Here is an 18,954-nt window from a genome sequence, read left to right on the forward strand (position 1 = left end):
CCAGCGTCAATCCAGAGTAGGCAATTAATGTCCGTCAAAAAGACGACGGAGGTCCAAGCTAATAAGATTAAACACAAGTTGCACAGGAAAAGCCCACACAGTTCCTCCCGCCGTCTATGCCCAGTGTCCTTGGTAACTTACGTATTCAGCAAACGAATCACACCCGTCTTCAGGAAGTTCCCAAACAAAAGCCCAAGCGTCCGTCCAGATTACCTTGCCCAACGCAATTAGCCCTGGATTCTAAACCCCATTTTATGCCAGTTACAACTCCTCATCGCTGTCAGCTGTTACCCTAATTCCAGGTGCCTCATCATCATCCTCCTCATCAGAGCTAAAACACCTTTGACTACGTCCCACAGCATCCCCAGCTGTGGATCCCGTCCCATCCCTCCAGCTCGTCCACGGGTCTAATCCTGCAACCCCCCAGTCGCCTCCCATACTATCATTGCCGGTGGCACCCAAATCCTCCCTCACACGAGTCCATTCCATATCATCCTCCTCTGAGCTAACCATCTCTTCCTCCATTCCCTCGGTAAAACCCTCAAAGGAGTCTTCGTCAGTTGGTTCTGCAAATAAGTCCCGCAGCCGTTTCCTTTCTCGCTCCTCAAGAGAGTCTGACTCCCGAGGAGTCTTACGACCACGTCTCCCAGTATCGGAGCCATAAGGCTCAACCATAACAGGAAAAATGTTAAAAATGCCTCTGAGTCTGTCTAATGTATGTTGTTTGTCTGTTGGCATTAAATGTTTGCCATATATGTGTTCATTGTAATCCGCCCTGAGTCCCCTTCGGGGTGAGAAGGGCAGAATATAAATACTGTAAATAAATAAATAAATAAATAAATAAATAAATAAAGAGTAAAATAAGACTGTCCAACTCTGATCAAATCATTATTCTCATCTTCTTCAATGTAAACATGCTTATGTATCCTTTTAATAATAATAGAGTAAAATAATACATGTAATAATAATAATAACTTCCGTATCCAGACTGACAAAGTTCTGGAACACAATACACCAGATATCACAGTTGTGGAAAAGAAAAAGGTTTGGATCATTGATGTTGCCATCCCAGGTGACAGTTGCATTGATGAAAAACAACAGGAAAAACTCAGCCGCTATCAGGACCTCAAGATTGAACTTCAAAGACTCTGGCAGAAACCAGTGCAGGTGGTCCCGGTGGTGATGGGCACACTGGGTGCCGTGCCAAAAGATCTCAGCCGGCATTTGGAAACAATAGACATTGAAATAATTACAATCTGTCAACTGCAAAAGGCCACCCTACTGGGATCTGCACGCATCATCCGAAAATACATCACACAGTCCTAGACACTTGGGAAGTGTTCAACTTGTAATTTTTTGATACGAAATCCAGCACATCTATCTTGTTTGCTGTGTCATAATAAAATAATAATAATAAATACAGGAAAATAATACATGCAATAATAAATAGAGTAAAATAGTAAATGTAATGATAATAACAAGATCAGAGTGAAATAATAAATGTATTAATAATAATAAAAATAGAGTAAAATAAATGTAATAGCAACAATAATAGAGAAAAATAATACATGTAATAATACCAATAATAATAGAGAAAAATAATAAATGTACCATATATTCTCGAGTATAAGCTGACCCAAATATAAGCCAACCAGGACCCTCACCCGAGTATAAGCCAAGGGGGGCTTTTTCAGTCTTAAAAAAAGGGCTAAAAAACTAGGCTTATACTCGAGTATATGCAGTAATTTATTTACATAGCGGTCAGTGCTCTTTAGTTTTTTCCCTAATTGGGATCCCCTGATGGCATTGAATGACTCTCCTCTACTTCTGGAAAGTCCTGAGACAGAAAATTGGTGCCAGGATCCAGTATTGTTGTTGATTCGTGTTGCAACCAAAATATTATCAATTTACAACAGATTTCACCCTTTTCCATGCCCACTCAAGCCACTGGCCCTTGTCACTTTGGTTGACCACAGTGCCATCTTCTGGAGGTGCCTCAACTCATGGACACATCAAGGAAAGGGATCCAAAATATTTAGAGGGAGGACACAGCTGTCTTGAATCTCAATTTAGCATTCTCTCTCAAAAAAATCAACACGCAAAATAGGAAGCAGTTATGCAGAAGAAAACCCATGACACAGTGCTTTCCTCTTTGAGAACGGAAAAGAAGAGATGAAGTCAAGATACAAAGTCACCCATTCGTCATTGTTGTTTATTATTGTGGCTACATACCAGATAGGGGTGCATCTACACCAGGCATGGGCAAACTTGGGCCCTCCAGGCGTTTTGGACTTCAACTCCCACAATTCCTAACAGCCTACTGTTCCTAACAGTCGTGGACAACAAGTGAAACATGAGCCAATAATGTGATGCGGCGGCAAAAAAAGCCAATGGGATTTTGGATCTAGTGTCTCGATCTGGGCACCACAAGGGAGATGTTGACAAGCTGAAAGTGTCCAGAGGAGGGCGACCAAAATGATTAAGGGTCTGGAAAACATGCCCTATGAGGAGCGGCTGAAAGAGCTGGGTATGTTTAGCCTGCAGAAGAGAAGGCTGAGAGGAGACATGATAGCCATGTACAAATATGTGAGGGGAAGTCATAGGGAGGAGGGAGCAAGCTTATTTTCTGCTGCCCTGGAGACTCCTTCTTTGGAGGCTTTTAAACAGAGGCTGGATGGCTATCTGCCGGGAGTGCTTTGAATGTGACTTACCTGCTTCTTGGAAGGTGGTTGTAATGGATACCTCATAACCTCTGAGGATGCCTGCCATAGATGTGGGCAAAACGTCAGGAGAGAATATTTCTGGAACATGACCATACAGCCCGGAAAATATACAACCCTGTGATCCAGGCCATTAAAGCCTTCGACAACACATTGGAATGGATGGCCTGTGAGGTCTCTTCCAACTCTATGATTCTGATTTATATATATATATATATATATATCTCAAACACACACACACACACATATATATATGTTTGGTGTGTGTGTATATATATATATATATTATACATATATACACAGTAGAATCTCACTTATCCAAGACTCGCTTATCCAACGTTCTGGATTATCCAACGCATTTTTGTAGTCAATGTTTTCAATACATCGTGATATTTTGGTGCTAAATTTGTAAATACTGTAATTACTACATAGCATTACTGCATATTGAACTACTTTTTCTGTCAAATTTGTTGTATAACATGATGTTTTGGTGCTTAATTTTTAAAATCATAACCTAATTTGATGTTTAATAGGCTTTTCCTTAATTTCTCCTTATTATCCAAGATATTTGCTTATCCAAGGTTCTGCCGGCCCGTTTACGTTGGATAAGTGAGACTCTACTGTGTGTATGTAGGAGCCTCCGGTGGCAAAGTGTGTTAAAGCACTGAGCTGCTGAACTTGCGGACCGAAAGGTCCCAGGTTCAAATCCGGGAAGCAGAGTGAGCGCCCGCTGTTAGCTCCAGCTTCTGCCAACCTAGTAGTTCGAAAACATGCCAATGTGAGTAGATCAATAGGTACTGCTCCGGCGGGAAGGTAATGGCGTTTCATGCAGTCATGCCGGCCACATGATCTTGGAGGTGTCTACAGACAATGCCGGCTCTTCGGCTTAGAAATAGAGATGGGCACCAACCCCCAGAGTCAGACATGACTGGACTTAACATCAGGGGAAACCTTTACCTTATAAATGTATGTAATATGTACAGTAGAGTCTCACTTATCCAAGACTTGCTTATCCAAGGTTCTGGATTAGACAATGCATTTTTGTAGTCAATATTTTCAATATATGGTGATATTCTGTGCTAAATTCGTAAATACAGTAATTACAACATAACATTACTGCGTATTGAACTACTTTTTCTGTCAAATTTGTTGTATAACATGATGTTTTGGTGCTTAATTTGTAAAATCATAACCTAATTTGATGTTTAATAGGCTTTTCCTTAATCCCTCCTTATTATCCAAGATATTCACTTATCCAAGGTTCTGCAGGCCCATTTAGCTTGGATAAGTGAGACTCTACTGTATGTATGTGTGTGTGTATGTGTATGTATATGTGTGTGTGTGTGTATCTATATATATAAAAATGTAATATTCATTTTACTATGGAGTAAACAACAAAACCACTGAACCAAATCACACCAAATTTGGCCACAAAAGACATAATCATCCAAAATATGTCTTTTAATAAATAAAAAAAACCTAGAAAAATAGTCCAAATTACAAAAAATGAGGAAGAGGCTTTCTCCCCCTAACTGCTAGTTAGAAAGGTAGGCTCTGCAGCCAGCAAGGCTATTTAGTGCTTTTCAACCTGGCCAACCAAGATTTCTCCTAGGCAAAAAATCCCCAGGCTTTGAAGCCACGAGGCTACTCCGTCCCATTCAACCTGGCCTAGCAGGGATGCCCTATGTAGAAAGCAGCCAGGCTTGCAAGCAGCAAGGCTATTCAGTGCAATTCAAGCTGGCCAAACAATGATTCCCCTACAAAGGAAGGAGCCAGGCTTCAAAGCAGCTCTTTGATTGAGGGTGCTACTCCAGCTATTCCAGAAAACGGCCAAGCTTTGAGGCTGCAAAGCTATTCACTGCTATTCCATCTGGCCAACAAATGATTCCCATAAGCCACAGCAATGCGTGGCCGGGCAAAGCTAGTCTTCTATATACAGTAGAGTCTCACTTATCCAACATTCGCTTATCCAACGTTCTGGACTATCCAACGCATTTTTGTAGTCAATGTTTGCAATACATCGCGATATTTTAGTGCTAAATTCGTAAATACAGTAATTACAACATAACATTACTGCGTATTGAACTACTTTTTCTGTCAAATTTGTTGTATAACATGATGTTTTGGAGCTTAATTTGTAAAATCATAACCTAATTTGATGTTTAATAGGCTTTTCCCTAATGCCTCCTTATTATCCAACATATTCGCTTATCCAACATTCTGCCGGCCCGTTTATGTTGGATAAGTGAGACTCTACTGTATATAAAAGAGGGCAGCAGACAAAACAACAAAACTACAAGCCCCCCAACCTCGAAATTTGACAACACAACCCATCATTCACGGCTCTAGGTTGATACAACAAAAAGAAAATAAAAATAAAGTCCTAATTACAAGGAGAGGAATAACAGTTTTTATCCAATTGCTGCCAGTTTGAAGGCTAAGCTCCGCCCACTTGGTCTCCTAGAAACCTACTCAGCCCAGGGGACAGGCACAGTTAGGCCTCTTCCACAGATTATCAGATTTTAACTGGATTATATGGCAGTGCAGACTCAAGGCCTTCCACACAGCTATATAACTCATTTAGTTGAGAACTGTGACTTGTTGTGGAAACAAGGATTGGTGATAAAGCTTCAGTGGAGACCCCTTTCCTACATGAGAATAACTCTTTCAGGAGTGGATTTCCTAGTTGGAAAGCTGCATTGCATGGCCCTAGTAGAGCCCTATGTAACGCAGTTCCAAAGTGCAGGCTCTGGGCGTGTGGCTGCATGAGCCTTCCTTCCTTCCTCCCTCCCCGCCCAGGCCCCGCCCCTTCTCCTCCCACGCAGGGCTCCACCCACGAAGCCGGTGAAGGGCCGGTGATTAATGATCCCGGGAGGGAGAGACCCTCCTCTTCCTCCTTCCCTCCTCGCCTTCTTCCCTTCCTTCCTTCCCAGCCCCGGCCCCTTTCCACCAACCAGCCCTTCTCCCGCCCCCCACGCAGGAAACTTTCCAAGCTTCTCTCTCTCTCTCTCTCGCTCCGAAAGGCGCCATCTTTTCGGAGCAGAAGGAGGAGAAGAAACCCATTTTATGCCTCTTATTTTTTCAAAGTGAAAACTACATTAAAGTCAATTCCACGCGTGTCCACGATCGCGAGTGGGGACTTGATTATTTTTTTTTTTGGTTTTGCACCCAACTCTTTCCACCGAAGCTGTCACTCACGCAGTTGCTTCTTGGTGCAACACGCCCACGACGTGGGAGGGAGGGAAAAGGAGGGAGCCCTGGACCAGCGTGGAAACGTGTGCATGGGCAGACACGTGTCCCGATCCAAACACGCAAGGACGGCCTTTTCCCCTCCCTCCTCCACCCACCCACTCACTCCTTTTCCTTGCCATATTATTATTAGTATTATTATTATTATTATTATTATTATTATTATTACAGTAGAGTCTCACTTATCCAAGCCTCGCTTATCCAAGTATCTGGATAATCCAAGCCATTTTTGTAGTCAATGTTTTCAATATATTGTGATATTTTGGTGCTAAATTCGTAAATACAGTAATTACAGTATAACATTACTGCGCATTGAACTACCTTTTCTGTCAAATTTGTTGTATAACATGAAGTTTTGGTGCTTAATTTGTAAAATCATAACCTAATTTGATGTTTAATAGGCTTTTCTTTAATCCCTCCTTATTATCCAAAATATTCGCTTATCCAAGCTTCTGCTGGCCCGTTTAGCTTGGATTAGTGAGACTCTACTGTATTTTATTATGACACAGCAAACAAGATAGATATGCAAGATTTCACATCACAAAATCACATGTCGAACACTTCCTAAGTGTCTAGGACTGGGTGATGTATTTTCGGATGATGCGCACAGATCCCAGTAGGGTGGCCTTTTGCAGTTGGCAGATCGTAATTTTGTCAATGTCTATTGTTTCCAAATGCCGGCTGAGATCTTTTGGCACGGCACAATGTGCCGATCACCACCGGGACCACTTGCACTGGTTTCTGCCAGAGTCTTTGAAGTTCGATCTTGAGGTCCTGATAGCGGCTGAGTTTTTCCTGTTGTTTTTCATCAATGCGACTGTCACCTGGGATGGCAACATCAATGATCCAAACCTTTTTCTTTTCCACAACTGTGATGTCTGGTGTGTTGTGTTCCAGAACTTTGTCAGTCTGGATTCGGAAGTCCCACAGTATCTTTGCGCGTTCATGTTCCAATACTTTTGCAGGTTTGTGATCCCACCAGTTCTTTACTGCTGGGAGGTGGTACTTGATAAGTTCCAATGAATCATTTGGGCCACATAGTTGTGCCTCTGTTTGTAGTCTGTCTGTGCGATTTTCTTACAGCAGCTGAGGATATGATCCATGGTTTCGTTGGTTTCCTTGCACAGTCTGCATTTTGGGTCATCAGCTGATTTTTCGATCTTGGCCTTAATTGCATTTGTTCTGATGGCTTGCTCCTGGGCTGCAAGGATCAGGCCTTCTGTCTCCTTCCATTTTATTATTATTATTATTATTATTATTATTGTTGTTGTTGTTGTTGTCTTGCTTGTTTCTCAATCCTGCAATCAATGTTATTGCAAGAGGGCTTCACTGTGCACACGCCCACTTTTTGCAAAGAGAAATATAATGCAAGACACCCAAAAGGGAGACACTTCTCCCAAAGGGAAACTCCACTTTAGGCTCCCCAAAAAAGTCCAATAAAAGGGAGTTAAGGAGCCTCTATTATTGTCTTTTCTCATAGGAAAAAAGCCCTGCAAAAGATACCAAAAGATTCCAACTCATTCACCCCAAAAGTTCATTAAAGAACTATACCTGGCATGGGCAAAGTTGAGCACTCCAGGTGTTTTGGACTGCAACTCCCATCCTTCCTAACAGCCTCAGGCCCTTTCCTTTTCCCCCTCCGTCACTTAAGCGGCGGAGGGGGAAAAGGAAGGGGCCTGAGGCTGTTAGGAAGGATGGGAGTTGCAGTCCAAAACACCTGGAAGACTCAAATTTGCCCATACCTGCCCTAAGTCGAATTTGCAATGATAATTTGGAATGGCCCTGGATTACGACTTTGAATTGTGTCATTTTAATAACTGATGTGTTGTCAAAGCCTTTCAGCTTCAAGGTCTGGCTGCTTACTGCCTGGGGGAATCCTTTGTTGGGAAGTGTTAGCCGGCCCTGATTGATTCATGTTAAAAAACACGAAAGGCACTGCACATTCAACGCAACCAGAGAAGTCAGCCATCGCAGAGCCCTTGATGAACCAACCTGGACATAGGAACACATTGGGAACACAGAAATGCCGGACCACTCTCACAACCACCATGTCAAACAACACAGAGATGCCACTGAAATCCACATCTGGACAATTTCATAAGCACTATGAGTTTTCCATGCTGTATGGCCATCTTCCGGGAACAGAAAGGAGGAAACCGTGAAAATGAACCAAATCTGGCTACCAGTATTTTTTTTTTAAAAAAACCCTCTAAAATCAGGACAATAAATAAAGAACGACACTCCGTAAATGGGAAATTCCAGACAAGAAACAATCAGGGCCAGCTAACACCTCCCAACACAGGATTCCCCCAGGCAGGAAACAGCCAGGCCTTGAAGCTGCAAGGCTTTTCAGTGCTAATCAATGACAGACCAGTTATCAGACTCAAAAATCGCCAATTTTGTATTTATATGTATATTTTTATCAATGTTTAATGTATTTAATTTTAATTGCTTGAATTGTCTGTCATATTTTTATATTGTGTTTTATTGTAAGCTGCCCTTTGACAGAAAAAGTAGTTCAATACAAAATAAAGCTATGTAGTAATTACCGTATTTACGAATTTAGCACCGAAATATCACGATTTATTGAAAACATTGACTACAAAAATGAGTTGGATAATCCAGAATGTTGGATAAGTGAGACTCTACTGTATAGTAATAAATAAATAAAATAAATAATAAATAATCCAAGGTGATTAATGGCAACATTTATACTTGTATCAAGCAGACAGAGTTCTTTCTCCCACCCTGGACATCATTCCACAAATATATAAAACCCACTTGCCTCGTTTCCAACAGAACTCACATCCTCTGAGGATGCCTGCCATAGATGTGGGCGAAACGTCAGGAGAGAATGCTTCTGTGACTTGACTAGAAAAGTAACAGCAACCCAGTGAGTTTTTTAAAAATACTGCGAGCCAGATTTGCTTCATTTTCATGGTTTTCTCCTTTCTGTTGGCATTGTCCACATGCTGGAGGGCCCAAGTTTGCCCATGCCTGGCCTAAAGGAAACTTCACTTGGGGGGAGGGGGGTCCCAAAAAAGTCCATTAAAGGGGAGGTTTAAGCTGCCTCTATTTCTGTGTTTTCTCATAGGACAAAAAACCCTGCAAAAACTCGTTCTTATTCCAACTCATTCCCCCCAAAAGTCTACTAAAGAGGGGTGGGGACCCCCTATTTGTCTCCTCTCCCCCTCCTCTTTTTATCTTGCCACTCAAACCGGCGGTAAGAAAAATCTGTCCCCGCCCCTTTTCTCAAAAAGGGGGGAAAGAAGACCAGAAAATCTGCAGAAAAAATATTTATTTCAACCCAAAAGTCTAGTAAGAGACTAGTAAGGGAAGAGACTAGAAAACCTGCAAAAATAACTCTTATTTCAACCCAAAAGTCTTGTAAGAGACAAGTAAGGGATGAGACCAGAAAACCTGCAAAAATAACTCTTATTTCAACCCAAAAGTCTAGTAAGAAACTAGTAAAGGAAGAGACCAGAAAACCTGAAAAAATAACTCCTATTTCCACCCAAAAGTCTAGTAAGAGACTGGGAATAAAAGGGGGGGCTCTTATATTGGGGGGTGGGGGGTATCTACTTCCAAAAGGGAGAAAATACACCCCTTGAAAATAATTTATATTGCAACTATATTGCAATATAAATGGAAAATAATTTATATTGCAACATAAATTGAAAATAATTTATATTGCAACTATATTGCAATATAAATGGAAAATAATTTATATTGCAAAAGTCCACCCCTATAGGTATGCATTCATATATTTTCAATTTCCACCGGATTGCAAACTCGGTGCTGGTTTCCAGGCATGGTAGGCCTTGGGGCAGACACACCCACCCGCCGCCCAACCCGCTCCCAATCCGGATCAAGCCACAGGCCGCGTGTGGACAAGACCCATATCGTGTTGCATGATGTTTTGCATGATTTCCCTACCTTCTGCAAAGCAGGCTGTCCACCCTCGCAGCTCCTGCGCCGGGCTCGCCTCCGGAGTGACGCCGGATCTTCCACCAGCACCGTGTAAACGGCGTTGCTGCTGCTGTCGTTGCTCCCTCCTCCTCCTTCTCGCGAGGAAGGCTTGCAAAAGAAGCCGGTGTGGGGAGGGGGTGGGGGGCTTCTGCTACTGCTGCAGCACGACTGGGGTCCCGCTGACGTCAAGCCCGGCGGAGGGGATCCGGATCGCGGGTGGAAACGCTCCATGATCACACACACTCACACCCAAGTGGGTCGCTTTTGCAAAATAGATATTAAAATATTGCAAAAATAATAATGATAATGTTGCAAAGTGGGACCTTTCCGCCTGCGGGACTTTCCCCTCTGCCCCCCCCCCTACCCCACCCACCAAAAAAAAAAAAAAGCAAAGCCCCACCACCGGCCACGCCCCCCTCCGCCCCGCCCCCCTCCACTCGTGCAAAAAGGGCCCCCTTAAAAGAGGGCGTGGCCGCCTGAGCAACAAACCCCGCTCGGCGCACGCCATTGGCCCGCGCCTTGTATCAACATCCCGAAATGGAACGTTGCCCGGAGCCGGCTCGCGCTCCCATTGGCTGAGCGGCGTTGCCACTTAACAAACAAGGCGGGGGGGCGGGGAAGGCAAACTCGAAGAACTAACATAAAAGGCGGGGAAAGTGGGCGGGGATAGAACGTCGGCGGGAAAGTGGGCGGGGAATTCTAGCAGCACTTTAATCCCACTTTAACTGCCATTGGCTGAACTTTAAGGAGAACTCTGGGAGTTGTAGTAGTTTAGGGAGGCAGAGAAGGCTATAAAGACCAGTTGTTTTGGCTTTATAGGTATATAATATATGTGTGTGGAGCCTCCGGTGGCTCAGTGTGTTAAAGCGCTGAGCTGCTGAACTTGCAGACCGAAAGGTCCCAGGTTCAAACGCGGAGAGCGGAGTGAGCACTTGCTGTTAGCTCCAGCTTCTGCCAACCTAGCAGTTCGAAAACATGCCAATGTGGGTAGATCAATAGGTACCGCTCCAGCGGGAAGGTAACGGCGGTCCATGCAGTCATGCCGGCCACATGAACTTGGAGGTGTCTACGGACAACGCCGGCTCTTCGGCTTAGAAATGGAGATGAGCACCAACCCCCAGAGTCAGACACGACTGGACTTAATGTCAGGGGAAACTTTTACCTTTACCTATATGTATATGTGTGTGTATATATATATATATATATATATATACACACACACACACACACGCACATGCACACACACACATATACATATATATGAAGCCAAAGCAAAGCACCTGGTCTTTACAGCCTTCTCTGCCTATATATACACACACACACATATCAATAGCCAGCAAAGAGCGGGAGCCTGCAGTTCCTTCTGTGAAGAAGTGAGTTAATAATTAAGGAATTGTTATCTAAAAGTACTGTAAAGCAATTCCTTCTCTCAGGCCCAAATGGACGGTGTCTCCTGCTTTACTGTTCTTGAATATTGTGTGTGTGAGAGTGTATGTGTGTGTGTCAGGAGCGACTTGAGAAACTGCAAGTCGCTTCTGGTGTGAGAGAATTGGCCATCTGCAAGGACCTTAACCAGGAGACGCCCTGATGTTTTGATGTTTTACCATTCTTGTGGGGGCTTCTCTCATGTCCCCGCATGGGGAGCTGGAGCTGACAGAGGGAGCTCATCCACACTCTCCCTGGATTCGAACTGGCAACCTACAGGTCAGTAACCCAACCTTCAGATCAGCAGTCTTGCCGGCACAAGAGTTTAACCCACTGCGCCACCGGGGACTCCTGTTCTTGGGTGCTTTCAAGCCATTCATCTACACTGCAGAATTAACACATTTTGATAATGCTTTGATAATGGCTCAATGTTTATGGATTTATAGAAGTTGCAGTTTTATAAGGTCTTTAGCCTCCTTTGCCAAACTATCAGTCCCAAGACTCCATAGTATGAAGCTAAGGAAACTAAAGTGGTGTCACACCACATTCTTTCTGCAATGTAGCTGCATTCTTGCTTAAGGCGAACCCATCGCTGGGTTTCCATCACTATAATTAGTGCTTCATATTAGGTTAGGGGCACAAGACCCTCGTGGAAGTGAAAAAACATGAATAACAATAATAAGTAATGATTATTATTACTTTAAAACCTGGAATTTGTGGATCTTCCAGGATGACTCTGTGGCCAACTTCCACTGGTTAACTTAGACATGCCTGGATTCCTATGGACAGAGATATTTAAACACAACTATAGATAACTGTGAGAGCTAGTGTGGTGTATTATTATTATTACAGTAGAATCTCACTTTTCCAACATAAACGGGCCAGCAGAACATTGGATAAGCGAAAATGTTGGATAATAAGGAAGGATTAAGGAAAAGCCTATTAAACATCAAATTACAAAGTTTTACTGTATGCAGCAGTAATCAACACATTTCCCCAAAGTTTTGCTTCCTTCTGTTTACCAATTTGCAAAGCCTCCCTTTTACCTGACTCAAAAGCCTTTAATATTTAGGCTTATTGGGTGGAGAAAGGTAACTTAGGAGAGAGATGATACCAAGGAATAGAAAAGAAAGAACGAGAGGCCAGATTTGTGTTGTCGAAACAGACCGCAAGGCAGCAGTTTGTGACTGGCCGGCAAAAGCGACGCCTCTTGCGTTCCTCTGTTATTATGTCTTTTTCCCTCTTCCTTCCCCTTCAGAGTTATGACCCAGCTAACAAGTCTGGGCTGTTCTTCAGCCGGTTCCAGGGTGTCCGCTTCCAGGCCGGCTTCCACCCACAGCTCCTTTCTTTCCTTTCGCTCCGGCAGATCTCGTTTAATCTTTAACATACACAAAAAATGCTGACCTGGCTTTTTGAGAAAGAAAATCGATGTAAACGTTGTGCAATCGGAGGGAATACAGGCCTTTCACAAGACGGTGTCATGCAAAGGGCCTTGCTCTCGTTCACTGTTTTGTTGCTGGGAAGTTTTCTTTCTAGTCTCTCTTGCCGGCCCTGTCTACACTGCCATATAATGTGGTTTCAACATGCAGTTTAACAGTATTGAACTGGATTACACCATGCAACAAAATCTGGAAAAAAAATCTGTTCCTGGTTTGAAAGTGTTGTTCCTATTTAATTGTGCGGTACTTAGGGTTGTTGTATGTCTTTCGGGCTGTGTGACCATGTTCCAGAAGTATTCTCTCCTGACGTTTTGCCCACATCTATGGCAGGCATCCTCAGAGGTTGTGAGGGTACTTACTTTGAAAGTACAGTAGAGTCTCACTTATCCAAGACTCGCTTATCCAAGGTTCTCGATTATCCAACGCATTTTTGTAGTCAATGTTTTCAATATATCGTGATATCTTGGTGCTAAATTCGTAAATACAGTAATTACAACATAACATTACTGCGTATTGAACTACTTTTTCTATCAAATTTGTTGTATAACATGATGTTTTGGTGCTTAATTTGTAAAATCATAACCTAATTTGATGTTTAATAGGCTTTTCCTTAATCCCTCCTTATTATCCAACATATCCGCTTATCCAACGTTCTGCCGGCCCGTTTATGTTGGATAAGCGAGACTCTACTGTACTTACTTTGAAAGTACAGTAGAGTCTCACTTATCCAAGACTCGCTTATCCAAGGTTCTGGATTATCCAATGCATTTTTGTAGTCAATGTTTTCAATATATCATGATATTATTAGCAAACACAGTAATTACAACATAACATTACTGCATATCGAACTACTTTTTCTGTCAAATTTGTTGTATAACATGATGTTTTGATGCTTAATTTTTAAAATCATAACTTAATTTGATGTTTAATAGGCTTTTCCTTAATCCCTCCTTATTATCCAAGATATTCACTTAACCAAGGTTCTGCCGGACCGTTTAGCTTGTATAAGTGAGACTCTGCTGTAGTTGTTCTTCTCCAGAAACTTCGTTTTTGTGGCTGCCACAAACTAGGTTGAATCGAACTTCCTCAATGTGAGAGCTGTTTAGCAGTGGAACTCTCTGCTTCAGAGTGTGGTGGAGGCTCCTTCTTTGGAAACTTTTAAGCAGAGGCTGGATGGCCATCTGTTTGGGGTGTTTTGAATGCAATTTTCCTGCTTCTTGATAGGGATGGACTGGATGGCCTACAAGGTCTCTTCCAACTCTGTGATTCTATTCCTCTCATCCATCCCAACTGTCTCTGCCCTGGTCTTGGAAAGAAAGAAGAAAATGCAAGCATAGCTCCATTGTCCCTAGATCCAAATTCACATGAAAGTCTCTCCCCATCCCAACTGCCACTGCCCTTGCCTTGGATGGAGAGGAGAAGAGGCCAGAATAGCTCTATTATGCCTAGACCCAGAAGGGAAGAAATATGCTCCTTTATTCCAACTGCCACTGTCCTGATTCTGGAGGGAGAGGAGAAGAGACAAGCATAAGATGAAAGACCCTCTTTCCATTCCAACTGCCATTTCCCCAGCTTCAGAACAACAGAAGAAAAGGCAAGCATAACTCCATCTTGCCTAGGCCCAGAAGGTTCTCCAACTGCCACTGCCCTGGCTTTGATGGAAAGTAGAAAAAGAAGGCCTAGTTCCATCATGCCTAGGTTGAGAAGCAGATGAAAGTGCTCCTGTAACCCAACTGCCACTGCCCTGATTCTGGAAGGCAAGGAGAAGAGCCAAGCATAAGGTGAAAGACCTTCTTTCCATCCCAACTGCCATTGCCCCAGCCTTAGAAAGAAATGAAGAGGCAAGCACAGCTCCATCCTGCCTATCCCAGAAGCAAATTAAAGGTCCTCCACCCATCCCAACTGCCACTGCCCTGGCCTTGAAAAGAGGGGACAGAATCAGAAGACACAACTTAATCATGCCTAGATACAAGGTCCTCCATCCTTCCCAACTGCCACTGCCCTGGCCTTGAAAAGAAGGGACAGAATCAGAAGACACAACTTCATCATGCCTAGATACAAGGTCCTCCATCCTTCCCAACTGCCACTGCCCTGGCCTTGAAAAGAGGGGACAGAATCAGAAGACACAACTTCATCATGCCTGGATACAGGGTCCTCCATCCATCCCAACTGCCACTGCCCTGGCCTTGAAAAGAGGGGACAGAATCAGAAGACACAACTTCATCATGCCTAGATACAAGGTCCTCCATCTATCCCAACTGCCACTGCCCTGGCCTTGAAAAGAGGACAGAATCAGAAGGCACAACTTCATCATGCTTAGATACAAGGTCTTCCATCCATCCCAACCATCACTGCCCTGGTGTTTGAGGGAAAGGAGAAAAGGCAGGCATAGCTCCATCATGCCTAGGTTCAGAAGCAGGTGAGAGGTCCTCCATCCATCCCAACTGCCACTGCCCTGGCCTTGAAAAGAGAGGGGAATCAGCAGGCACAACTTTATTAGACCAAGGACCAGAAGCAAATGCAAAGCCTTCTCTCCATCCCAACTGCCACTACCCTGGTTTCTAAGGGAGAGGAGGAAAGGAAAGCATAGATCCCTGCGGAGATGTGGGGTAGAGGAGGAATGTTTTTATTAATTATATTATTATATTTTTAACTATATCCGCTGCCACCATTTGTGGAGATGTCAGGCAGAGGGGAATTTATCTTTTTTATTCTTATTTACTTTAGATGGTATCGTAACTTAATTTTGAATATAGGTGACAGAGACTTGGATATTGAAGAACAAAAACAAGTTTATTTCAGGCACAGAGCTTAGTGGTTACAGTAACTTCTTTAAAGCCACTTAGATGATGGTTGCAAAGTTAATAACTGATCACTTTGGATCTAACTGGGATGCTTTCCCTTCCTACTCAGACTCTACAAATAAACTTAAACAAGCCACCTAACTTGCTTAATTTAACACCACTAGAGATCCGAGTTCCCCTGGTTTCCCTAACCTGGAACCAGTGTCTTCCCTGTGACTAAAAATCACAGACTAAACTGTTTTTTAAAACATTCCCTCCTTTTCCTCCAAACGGCGGTTGGATCTGCCCTCATTACTATGGCAACCTGCCTCAGAATGCTGAGCTGGCTACCATCCCCCACGCACTGGTAACTAATACTTACCCTTTTTAAACATAGTCAAACATGACTTTTAAAACGAAATTACATCTATAAATCAAAATAAACACACTTCTTTACAATCCCTCACGCCCAGGTCCATATTCAGATGAAAGCCCTGCTCTATTCCAACTGCCACTGCCCTGGCCTTGGACAGAGAGGAGAAAAGGCAGGCATAGCTATATCATGCTTCGATCCAAAAGGAGACTAAATGTGCTCCTGTATCCCAACTGCCACTGCCCAGATTCAGAAAGAGAGAAGAGGCAAACACAGAAGCAAATGGGAGGCACTGCCTCCATCCCAACAGCCATGGTTGCTGGAAACTGCCCTATCTGAGCTCTCTTCCCTATGTTTCTGTGATTTCGCTTCCTTGGCTTGGTTCTGGGGTGAGATTCTTCCATGGAGTAGCTCTCATTCTGGCCAAAGCGACGGGGGTTCGAAGCCGTCGCTCGCTCTTGACCTTCCACAAGGCATGACACAACTAGAACATGTTATTCACAGAGTCACAAGATGAGCCTTGACTCAGGCTGTATTCCATCCGCTCTCAGGCACACACAGGCACACTTGTTATTTTAAAACAACAGCAGTTTGTCCCAATCGTCCGTCTAGCCATCTTTCCTCTTGAACTTCCAGGCCGAAGCAACATGATGTGCTAGATGCCTCTTCGTGAACGCCAAGCCACCTTTCCTCCCCTGTTTCCATTGGTAGGACGGTCCCATTGAGAAGGCAGCTGGGATTTGGAAAGCACATCATGCCAGATCTTGCCAAATTTTGAAAAGTGAGACAGTCTGGTTATTACTTGGATGGGAAATGACTGGAGAATCCCAGGGATCTCCAAGCAGAATCTCCAGACTGAGCAAAGCACACTAAGGCCACATCTACACTGGCATATAATGTAGTTTGAAACTGCCTTATATGGTCAGTATAGACACATATTATAAGAACAGTAGTTTTGCAAGGTTTTAAATCTTCTCGGCCAAGAAGTCGTACTGTCTCGCCAACCTACACATCCCCATTATCGCATAGCATTGAGCTATGGCAGTTTAAAAGGTGGCAAAGTACATTCACTGTGTTACTGTGAGTTTTCCGGGCTGTATGGCCATTTTCCAGAAGCATTCATTGCGCCTAGCACATGCATCCCATGCCGTTTTCTAGCTTATGGTGCATTATATGAGTCTACACTGAACATATAATGCAGTTTGAAACTATATCATATGGCAGTGTAGATGGGGCCTGACTCATCATTAAACACCTCCTGATATTCCTAACATTATAAATTATACTAGAAGTTATGCACAGGAGACCCTCCATACCCATGGATGCCTTATCCACAAATTCAACTACCCACAGCTTGATTTTTTAAAATCGCCATAAACAATCCTTGAATGTATTTATTTATTTACTAGCTGTGCCCGGCCACGTGTTGCTGTGGCGAAGTATGGGAAATAAAGTATTGAGGAATTGGTAGTAGTTAAGGTAAAGGGTAAAGGTTTCCCCCTGACATTAAGTCCATTATAAATGGTTTATATAGCTGTGCGGAAGGGCCTTGAGTCTACACTGCCATATAATCCAGTTAAAATCAGATAATCTGTATTTTATAGGCAGTGTGGAAGAGGCCTAAGTGAGGCCTAACTCTGCCTGTCCCCTGGGCTGAGTGGGTTGCTAGGAGACCAAGTGGGTGGAGCTTAACCTTCTAACTGGCAGCAATTGGATAAAAACAATTATTTCTCTCACTCTAATTAGGAATAATTTTCTTTTCTTTTTGTTGTATGAACGTAGAGGCATGGATGAGGGGTTGTGCTGCCAAGTTTAGTGTTTCTGGGATGTGTAGTTTTGTTGTTTTGTCCTAGGCCGAAATTTCATTACCCTTTTATATATATAGATTTGCAGTGCAGTAGAGTCTCACTAATCCAAGCCTCACTTATCCAAGCCTCTGGATAATCCAAGCCATTTTTGTAGTCAATGTTTTCAATATATCGTGATATTTTGGTGCTAAATTCGTAAATACAGTAATTACAACATAATATTACTGCGTATTGAACTACTTTTTCTATCAAATTTGTTATAAAACATGATGTTTTTGTGCTTAACTTGTAAAATCATAACCTAATTTGATGTTTAATAGGCTTTTCCTTATTGTCCAACATATTAGAATCATAGAATCATAGAATCATAGAATAGTAGAGTTGGAAGAGACCACATGGGCCATCTAGTCCAACCCCCTGCTAAGAAGCAGGAAATCGCATTCAAAGCACCCCCGACAGATGGCCATCCAGCCTCTGCTTAAAAGCCTCCAAAGAAGGAGCCTCCACCACGGCCCCGGGGAGAGAGTTCCACTGTCGAACAGCCCTCACAGTGAGGAAGTTCTTCCTGATGTTCAGGTGGAATCTCCTTTCCTGTAGTTTGAAGCCATTGTTCCGTGTCCTAGTCTGCAGGGCAGCAGAAAACAAGCTTGCTCCCTCTTCCCTATGACTTCCCTTCACATATTTGTACATGGCTATCATGTCTCCTCTCAGCCTTCTCTTCTGCAGGCTAAACATGCCCAGCTCTTTAAGCCGCTCCTCATAGGGCTTGTTCTCCAGACCCTTAATCATTTTAGTCGCCCTCCTCTGGACGCTTTCCAGCTTGTCAACATCTCCCTTCATATTCGCTTATCCAAGCTTCTGCCGGCCCGTTTAGCTTGGATAAGTGAGACTCTACTGTATTTATATTCCGCCCTTCTCACCCCGAAGGGGACTCAGGGCGGATCACATTGCACACATGTAAGGAAAACATTCAATGCCATAACATAGAACAGAGACAGAGACAGACGCAGGCACGGGCTGGCCTCGAACTCATGACCTCTTGGTCAGAGTGATTTGTTGCAGCTGGCTGCTAACCAGCCTGTGCCACAGCCCGGCCTGAATTGAATTGACATTTTATATAAGGGACACCATTTCACTATGCCGTTGTACATCATGGGAGGAGCATTTGCATGTTTGGGGCATCCATGG

At 43.4% G+C, this 18,954-nt stretch overlaps 1 protein-coding gene across 1 annotated transcript in view; it reads right to left on the reverse strand.

Annotated features, from left to right (window-relative positions):
* Nucleotides 1-10,299, reverse strand: part of slc2a4rg (SLC2A4 regulator) — a 62,677-nt gene extending 52,378 nt beyond the window's left edge. Inside the window, exon 1 of the mRNA XM_062979087.1 lies at nt 9,906-10,299. Within this exon, the coding sequence (XP_062835157.1) occupies nt 9,906-10,169 (264 nt within the window). The 5' untranslated portion in view covers nt 10,170-10,299. The remainder of the gene's footprint in view (nt 1-9,905) is intronic.
* Between the last annotated feature and the right edge of the window lie 8,655 nt (nt 10,300-18,954).

This window comes from Anolis carolinensis, chromosome 4 (assembly GCF_035594765.1).
Source record: "Anolis carolinensis isolate JA03-04 chromosome 4, rAnoCar3.1.pri, whole genome shotgun sequence".
In the NCBI taxonomy this organism is placed as follows: Eukaryota; Metazoa; Chordata; class Lepidosauria; order Squamata; family Dactyloidae; genus Anolis; species Anolis carolinensis.